At 38.2% G+C, this 9718-nt stretch overlaps 1 protein-coding gene across 1 annotated transcript; it reads left to right on the top strand.

Annotated features, from left to right (window-relative positions):
• The first annotated feature begins 2855 nt into the window (after positions 1-2855).
• On the top strand, positions 2856-9383 carry cd36 (CD36 molecule (CD36 blood group)). Its single transcript, XM_085375920.1, has 12 exons — positions 2856-2978; positions 3353-3513; positions 3647-3791; positions 6677-6832; positions 6916-7007; positions 7179-7228; positions 7339-7408; positions 7638-7825; positions 7939-8057; positions 8155-8228; positions 9060-9114; positions 9210-9383. Exons 1-12 carry the CDS (start codon positions 2856-2858, stop codon positions 9381-9383), a joined length of 1407 nt encoding a protein of 468 aa, XP_085232046.1.
• Positions 9384-9718: the final 335 nt, after the last annotated feature.

Raw genomic sequence — 9718 nt, 5'->3', positions numbered from 1 at the left:
TTGTACACCCTAAGCAGTACTACCACTAGTACTACTAAAAGCTGATATAATTTTATACAAGAAAACAAAGTTATATGGATGTAATGAAAGAGGACAGAAGACTGGTGTGACAGAGGGGGTGCTGGGGATAGGGTGAGATGGAGGCAGATGATCCACTTTTGTGACCCCTAAAGGGAGAATTTGAAAGAAAAAGACTTAAAAAAAAAAGTAACCTATAAAATACTGTATGGCTGTGGTGCATTCATATTCTTCGAAAACATGATGACTAGACATAGTGAAGATATATACCTCAGTTTTTAAAAAAGAAGAAGTTATAAAATACTTTCCCGGGTTTTACTTGCAGCCATAAGCACTGTATCTATTTTTTTTCTCTTCGTTTAACAAATCCTGTAACTTTCTGTGCTTAAAATAGCTGAAAATGTTCCAAAACTACTTGAAATTATCATCAAAATATGAAGAAAGTACAACTTTGAACACATTTACTGTAAAGCATTACCAGTTTGTACCACGGGATGGTGCAACAAGTCAATGTAATGTGTGTCTAACCAGCCAAATGAAAAAAAAGCATTGTTAATTAACACCGGTGTACCCCACCTCATGTCACCTTATGAGACTAGGGAACCCGTCCCAACAGACACACCCAGTCCTGAACTGCCCTGAAGAAGATGATGGATAAATGGATGGACTTTTAAAATGTTTGACTGTTCCAGATTAAAAAAACAAACAAACAAACAAATTTGCTTGTAGGTGTAAGGTGACCAAACATAAGTCAAGGAGCTAGAACAGAATTAATATTTAACATATTTAACAGCAGTACCATAGTGCTAGAAAAGTTACATTCTGTTTTGAAAGTCGCTTCTGTTTAATTGAAGAAGGTGACAGAAAAACATCCTAGACTCTTCAGAGAGATGAAGTAAGCCAATCTTACGGAATATATTTAATGCCCTTCTTTTTAAACATTGCTTACTGTTTTGTTGTGCTGCTCTTCACAAGACTCAAACCCCCGTGGGAGCACTACATGGCTTTTAAATCAATAAAGCCCTTATAAAGGTGTACATTTTTAAGAAATACAGACCAATTTTGTGTGCATCCAAACAGTTTGCTAGTAAGTTTTTTCTTCCCCTAGTTTTAGACATTTTATGATTAAAATTACATGTTTCAAATTAGAAATAACTAAAGACATTAAAGTAAAGAAAAGAAAAAGCCTGTAGGTGTAGTGTGTGCCCATGCAAAGTGAAATCCTGGAGTCACACTTGCAATAAACAATGAAGTCAGTCAGGTGAGATTCATCCTGTTTGACAACTGTATTTGTTTAAGCAGACAGAGACTGGCCTTTGGCAAAGATATGTAATGGAATTATTGTGTAAGCAGGCCCACTGTGCTGAACGTGCGGCGAGTAACGAGGCAAAGGTGGTGCTGCCCTCTAGTGGCAATAACACGTAACTTCAGAGTGCATGTGGTGGAAATCCGGAGTGGATATTTTTTTGCACAGCACCAAGCTGCATGAATTCAGAACGTTTAAAAGAGGCACTCCAATAGATTTACACCTAAGGAGTAATTTGCTTGTCAGATTGGGTAAAATACCCCCTTTAGAAAGCAGTACTTTAATGACTATTGTTACACTGGAAGAGCTTTCTGTAATCGGACAAAATTACACCTCATCATGTCAGGGTGATGTCATAGGGGCTGTTATGGTTTCGGCTTGAAGCGTCACCTTCATAGCAGAAAGCATTTTTAGAATCTGTGTGCTTCCCAGGGAGGGTCTAAAGGCAGTTGCATTATGGGAAGTGTAGTATTCAGTGATTCTGAATAAGGCCTATAAGGAATGAATTTCAAAACAAATCCACGCTAATTTTCTTTCTCACCGCTTATAATATTGAAATGGCACACCAGGCATGCAGTCTTTTTTAGCACGTAGTCCTGTATAGCCAGAAAGACCCATCTATTAATCTATTAACTAAAACAAGTGTGAACGATTTTAGTGCTGTTCACCATGCCAGACTATGTAATTAAAGAAACACAAAAGATAACAACAACCTTTAAATGATTTTTCCATCCTTGCATGATTGTAATCAATATTATATTGCTGCTGAGCAAGCTCCAAACAAATAATGACAATAAAAAATAATTTCAACATAGACTCATGATAAGCATGGGGGGAAATATCTTTGCGAGATAACGTGCAATTCATTTCCAGCCACACAGACACAAATACAGATAAGGCATTATAAATGCACTGTGATAATGGGAATATTCTTAATGATTTATGTGTTTCTTCTTTTTGAGCTTGTGTGGTCTTCCCCAGGACTGTAAATGAGTAGAAGTAGTAAAACAGGCTAGAGATGACTAGATATACATATGGATAAAATATGGATCAGAATAAGAAAGGACTGCTATTATATACTCTTATACATCTTTGTCAGTGGTTTTATTATAAAATTTGCAATAAGAATAAACTAAATCTAACAAAATCATGTACAATAACAACCTGCTCACGTTATACTCGCACCCCATGTCCTGTTTCAACCTTTCTCCTCAGCCAAACTGTTATCACCTTGCCAGAAAGTGCTTACTCATACCAGGTTAAAACTCCTATCAGCTGAACCATAATCCTGTCTTGTCATTATATAACTTAATTTATCTGGCACCTGCAAGATATGTGTGTGCCTTTACCTGGCCTTTGCTGTTCTGTCAACTCCTCTGATAGTACCGCCTGCCTGTGCTGCTGCTGCTGTTCCTGATACACGGGCAAGCTGCACATACTAGCACACACCACAAACACAGAGACAGAAGGAGAACAAGCAGCCAGGCAGCCAGACGGACGTACGGTTGGAAGGAAGGCAACACACACCACCATGGGCTGCTTTAGCATTAAGTGCGGGCTTTTAGCCGGATCTGTGTTTGGGGCGGTGATAGCCATCCTGGGAGGCATCCTTATCCCAGTGGGGGACATGATCATTGAGAGGACAGTCAAGAAGGTATGGTGCTCATGTTTCACCCTTGGAATCAGGATAGGGAGTGATAGAGAGTGTGAGTGTGTGTATGTGTGTGTGTGTATGTGGAGATCAAGGTGAATCAGGTGAAATGAGAGGGAAGAGGCGTATGTTGTGGAAAGCTGCTCCAAGCACTAAACAAGAAGCCGTGCAGAAAGCCAGGCGTGCCGTCTTGTTTTCGTCTGTCAAAAGCATGTGTGATTTCTTTTTAGACATTGTAGAGACGGTCTAAATCTGAACGATCTTTTAAAATAACAGAGCATCCTCCTTTTTCATGTATCAGGGGAGCTGCTGGCCTGCTGGCAGTCTTGAGGCATGTTAAAAATAGATTGTGTGTGTGTGTGTCTGTGGGGTTTTAGGAAGCTGTCATTGAGCCTGGAACGACAGCTTATGACAACTGGGCAGCTTCAGAGATCGCAATTTACAGGCAGTTCTGGTTCTTTGACGTGAAAAACCCACAGCAGGTCGTGCAGGAAGGTGCATTTCCAGAGGTACAGGAAAAAGGACCGTACACATATAAGTAAGTTGGATTTGTTTTCCTCCTGCATATCATTTTAATTTCAAAGTCATTCGGTATAGTGATATTGTTTTAGTCCTTTATCACATTTATCTCATGGCACACCACATGCATTCATGACCCTCTCCTCATTAAGGACAAGATATCTTCCCAAAGCGAACGTCACATTCAACCCCAATAATACTGCCTCCTTCGTGCTGCCCTTGGGTGCCATCTTCGAACCATCCATGTCAGTGGGACCAGAGGAAGACACAGTCACCTCACTCAACCTGGCAGTGGCCGTAAGTGTCAGGGGCTGTGCATAGTGATTCCCAACTTGTGTCAGCTCTGCTTTTAACAGTTTCTGTACCCTCTTTTTTTCTTTTCTAATGCCAGTACGAGCACATGCCAAGGCAAGCTGTGCTGGCTTGCTTTTCAAACATTAATTTTAGATTCCAAACCTTTTTTGTCTTATGACCCTCCGTATCATTTTGTTTATAACGAAAGAAGGGTTACACTCTACCTTCCAGGATGGTTCATTTAAATCACAAATGAAAGCAAGGATAAAAGAAAGGGCTCATCAATGTATTGCAGAAATTGTGTATTTTCTGTTTCTATTTCATGAACTAATTAATTAATTTATTTAATTTTTTTTTTGTGATACCACTGAGGAACCTGGGGCCTGTTCAAGGAAGCGGATTTATTGCAAACTCTGAGCTTGTTAACGCTGACATAATGGAAATCCTGAGCTTTCTATTCCAGAGTGAGATCTTAAACTCTGGTCTGCTGTGAACATAATAAGTTAGATGTTAGGTGGTTACTTGTTATATTTAGACAGGGTTTTGTTACCACAGTGACTTTATGGACAGCACATCAGCTATACACTAGACTGAAACATTTACTGTACATTACTCTAATAATCCCTGCAATATACTAATAACTTTAAAATAATAAAACGGGACACACTGTAGTTTAAAGGGAGTTATTGAGTCTAGGCTACACATGGTCTGTTAGCATTTTAAGTTGAAAATGTTAACACATATAGTCAATAAGTAATGCTGAGCAACATTTTAAAATGTACGACAGATGTATGAAAAATGAAATTAGTAGTTAAGAAAGGCTTCAGTTACATAGATTGTCAGCGACCGCCTCTGGAAACCTTGAATCGCTGGGGAAAAATGTATATTTCCTGACTGGTGGTTCTTTGTGTCATTCTGAGTAGTTTGGGAATGTTTGCAGCCAAGTCAGTGTCTTCCATGAAAATTACAGGTGACCACTGCACCCATTCACCTTCACTTTTCCTAGGACCAAACCAGTTTCTGGGTGATTTTTGGTCCAGTACCGTATAGATATTTGGGATCAATTTCATGCGTACGACTCTCACCAACCTCTAGAAATCACCTGTACTCATTTTAGTACCTTATCCCAGGTACTATGATCAAATTGAAAACTCTGAAAACTGTGGCGAGTGATCCGAGTAGGTACTAATGGAAAAGGGGATCTAGAGAACAGCTGTTACTACGGGATCACTGATCGATCTGTAGGCCTGTTTGACGAGATCTTTAGTTTCACAGCAAATGCCAGCAACCGCTAGCAACCATCTGCCAACCAGTCAGGGAATACACATTTTTCCCTCACAATGGGTGGTTTCATATGGCCTATTCATTACATTTAAAACTGGAAGGTAAAATTTGACAGGATTTAAGCCTTTAATCTCTTAGGGGAAATTTAAGTTGGGTTAGAAATGACTGAGTTGATGATGCTGAAAGTTACAATTCCTCTTTTCCCCCTGCTGTACAGATCCACATTTACTTTCTTCAGTCCACAGGACAAAAATAGAGACTGTTCAGACTGTGCTGAAATTAACTAACTAGCTATTCTGGAACCCAAAAAGCTGAGTTTCCTAAATCAGAGTTAATCAACTCAGAGTTAAGGGTTAGACTGAGAGTTCATTAAACACACCTGCTGGAACAGGGTGCTGACCTCCAGGTCTGTCTGGAACAAGTGCACAAATTGGTAACTGAATATTGAGGGCAGCATGGTGGTGTAGTGGTTAGCATGGTGGTTGTTGTCTCTCTGTTAGCCCCGTGATAGGTTGGCAACCTCTCTAAGGTGTTCCTTGCCTCTTGGATAAATGGAAGAGAATGGATGAAAAATAGAATATTACTTGCTAGATGAATGGGGCTTTGATTAGCAAAGAAGTTGACCTGAATTTGAAATGCATTTAGCTGCACTAAAATAGCAAATCTACACTAATCTTAATTTTAACATTATACATATATAACCCAATATACTTGGGTTGGTTAGTAAGATGTTTACCAGCAGATAGTATATGGTATAGCCAAAAAAGCTAATATGGGAAGCTAATATCTCTGACAGCTCCAACAACTTACTCTGACAACTTTAACGCTTTAAATGAATAGGCGGCTTAACTGCCACGTTGCCCTGGAAGTTTGCAAAATATACAACATGTTTGCATATTCACTCACACTCTAAGAAAAGGTTTTGAAATGCTTAGAATAGCTTTAGTGGTACTTCCTTTTATAGAGGCGTAAAAAAAAAAGTTCTCAAGAATTCTCTTTTATGAAAAATTATAGACACCTCAGTGTTATCTAGTATCACCTTTATCATCACTATCTTTAACTAATTGTTCTCTGTATGACTTTATCAGTCTGTCACGCTGTGTTGGGAGATTTTTGATCCACTTTACTTTATAATGCTGCTTAAGCTCATCTTAATTTATTGTCTAAACTCAGTTTGATATTCACCTTTATACTTACACACACACACACACACACACACACACACACACACACACACACACACACACACACACACACACACACACACATCTCTTACTGTGTTTGAGGGTGGAACATACAGACAAGTGGCAAGTCAATGGCAATTTTTCTTTATGAGCAGTTTATGAGTGTTCTCTCAAAACTTTGATAAAGCTTTAACAATGAGTGTGAGTTTGCTTGTAGTGCTTGCAAGTAATTAAGAAGAATCACTCTCATAAAAGAGGATTATTTTCTGCCTTATATCCTGAGACAACAGCTGCTCTTGTTTGCACATTTAATATATGTACATAATACATATGGAACCATATTGCTTTTTTGTGTGTGATACCTTCATTGATGATAGCATTTTCCAAATGTAAGGGTTTGTGTTTTGGATTTTCTTTCAGGGGGCCTATTCATTGCTTCCTCCAGCATCACATATCTTGCTAGACATGGTCATAAATAGCACAAATTCTTCCCTATTCCAACACCGTACAGTTAAGGAGCTGTTGTGGGGTTACCATGACCCAATATTGAAAGACACCATCGGCCTATTTTCACCTGTAAGTAAACACTTGTACCAAATGCCAAATGCAGCATAAAAATCAATTATTTAACAAATTTGAATGAAATATGTTTTCCACAGTATAATGGTACCACTGATGGCCCCTACAATGTCTTCACTGGAAAGGATGACATTTCAAAAGTGTCTGTAATTGACAGATGGCGAGGAGAGACGTGAGTACAATTAGGACTAAAAATACCGCATTTGAAGTCTGTAACTTTGATCAAAATTAGTTTAATGGATAATTAGATGTTACATTTTAACTACAACCATTTATTTATTTTTGTTGTTAAATCCAATTGTCAATTGTCAGTGTTTCTGACAAATTCAATCTTGTCCCACAGGAAATTAAGCTTTTGGAATGATACATATTGTGACATGATCAACGGGACAGGTACGTAGGATAAAGTAACATGTGTTCATGTACATGTAACGTATTTCTACAGCTCCTGATGCAGATGAATTACCCTTATGAACAGATTTTTCCCTGATTTTTTTCCTTAGATGGTTCTTCCTTTGCTCCGTTTGTGGATAAGGATGTACCCCTCTATTTCTTCTCATCAGACATCTGCAGGTGATAAATAATTTCATTTGTAGGTAAAATTTAATTTGATCGTGCCTGATATCAAGATCTCTTGGTATTTCCTGGAAAGGCAAGTGTTGGAGCTTTACTGTAACCTTTGGACTTTATCCTCTCAGTAACCACTAGGGGTCAGAACTTTGTTATATACTCCTGTGTGAATAAAGTTGCTATGTGGAGCCAAAGATGAACCTGAATTGACTTCTTATCTGTTTGTCTTCAGGTCTGTGTCAGCTAGCTATGAGGCAACTATGAATCTTAAAGGTATTGAGGTCTACCGCTACAGCCTCCTATCATCCACTCTAGCCTCTCCTGTGGACAACCCAGACAATAAATGTTTCTGCAGAAATTATGAAACCACCAAAAACTGCACCTTGGCTGGAGCACTGGACACGAGTTCCTGTTCAGGCGGTCAGTCAGCATACAGCATATCATGATTCAATTGGAAATTCATGCATCCTAAAGTTATAAGGATTTATCAGTCTGCCCAGCAGCTTTTAATTCTCTGTTTGTCATCTTAACAGGTAGACCAATCTTCATCTCTTTGCCCCACTTCCTTCAAGGCAGTGAATATCTACGGGAGGTTGTGTTGGGCCTACACCCAGATGAAGAGCACCATAAAACTTTCCTGGATGTGGAACCTGTATGAACCAATGCTATTTTATTTGATGTTTTTTTACATTTTAGGAACAACAGGAGTTTGTAGATGCTAACTTTTATTTATTGTATATTTCCACTAGATTACTGGTTTTACCCTTAATTTTGCCAAGAGAATTCAAGTCAATATGATGTATGGACCAGCAAAAGACATTACGTAAGTTATCGTTCACCTTTTTAAAGGAATTAAGAGGTGAAAATTTGCTGTTTGTGTAGATTCAACAAATATTCCGTGGAAGGATGCAGACAGACAGAACACAATTATGCCCTTCCAAAGCAATTTGTAACTCTTACATGACTTTTTTCAGTATGAAGGTGCCTTTTTGCAATCTTGTATGCCAGTTAAAGAATTATGAAAAATGTCCAAAAGGCTACAGTGTGGTGGCTTGAGTTACCAACAGTGTAAAGAACCCAGGACTAAGCAGTCTAACTAAACAAAAAAAATAAATAAAAATAGAGCTACTGAATCAGGAGAAAATGACTTGGGCTAAGGAAAAATGGGATAACTGTGGGATCCTGGCAAGTGTTAGGCTATTATTTAAGTTAAGCTCAAGCATTTGGATAGCTTGTCTTGCACTGGAATGTGAATAATTTAGAAAACTATCGGCTATTGTCTTTACACGTGCCGTAGCTAACAACATCAGTTTGCTAATACATAGCATTAACCATCTTGGAGTTAATTTGACTTATGGTGTTACAAAAATAGCAAAATTAAATGTTTTTAGACAGTTAGAGGCATTTTACTACTGTTTCAACCAAGCGATAATTGAATATAGTTATTTAGGTGCTTTTTATCTGTCTCAATGCATCTCTTGCCATAAGCTAACTATGGCTAATGGTAGCTTTAGAGAAATTACATGAAAGAGCTATTTATATTCTTATATTTATATAAGAAAGTGACTAAGCAAATTTCCTAATCTTTAAAACTAGCTGAAGAAATACATTTTAAGAGCAGTGAATATGAATTAATTAACTCTTTGTCCTGCAGGGTGCTTAACAAAGTGAAAGATCACACGTTATTACCTCTTGCTTGGATGAATGAGGTACGTAAAAGTAAAAAATTATGTGCGAAGCCTGTTTGTTCACTTTTTTTTTTAATAAGTCGTTTTTTCATATTCTGTGTCCTTTGTGTAACCAGACGGCAACGCTGGATGATAAAACTGCTGACATGTTTAAGAGGGAACTTCTCTCCCGCATTGATATGTTGGAGATAGTACAGCAAGTCTTGCTGATTGCAGGTGTGATCATCTTTTGTGTGTGTTTAATTGCCTTCTTCTGTGTGAGGAGGAAAAGCAAAGCAAACCTTGGATGAATGAATCATTCATTTTACTGTTTGTTGTATGAGCACAGTGCATTGAAGCTGCTACATCAAACGTTTTGATATAGACTCGCACTTTTTTGGAAATTTTTGCGTTATTTTGAATTATTATACCTCCTGTGATAACTGGGAGGGATACTGTGATTTTGTAAAGCTGTAAAGAACTCATTTGCCAAGTATAATTTTAATTGCAAACACTGTAATATTAACTGTATCAGGGATTTCTAGAGGGAGAGCACATGGAAACTACTCTTAACTGTCAGGTAATGCATCAGACCTCTGAGAAGAGAGACATGGAATAGTTTGCCATCATATGAAAGAAATGTACA

The sequence above is a fragment of the Diplotaxodon limnothrissa genome, linkage group LG17 (genome assembly GCF_057381915.1).
Source record: "Diplotaxodon limnothrissa isolate DT_005_m linkage group LG17, D_limnothrissa_male_GT1.1, whole genome shotgun sequence".
Classification (NCBI taxonomy): domain Eukaryota; kingdom Metazoa; phylum Chordata; class Actinopteri; order Cichliformes; family Cichlidae; genus Diplotaxodon; species Diplotaxodon limnothrissa.
The sequence above is the reverse complement of the archived record's forward strand: the minus strand, read 5'-3'. Positions and strand labels throughout refer to the sequence as shown.

Bases quoted from the DNA above. Each gene is read 5' to 3' on its own strand.
- cd36 (XM_085375920.1), top strand. From the start codon at position 2,856: ATGGGCTGCTTTAGCATTAAGTGCGGGCTTTTAGCCGGATCTGTGTTT. The intron at 3,514-3,646 runs GTAAGTTGGATT...CTCCTCATTAAG, and splicing joins AAAGGACCGTACACATATAA to GACAAGATATCTTCCCAAAG. The intron at 3,792-6,676 runs GTAAGTGTCAGG...ATTTTCTTTCAG, and splicing joins CACTCAACCTGGCAGTGGCC to GGGGCCTATTCATTGCTTCC.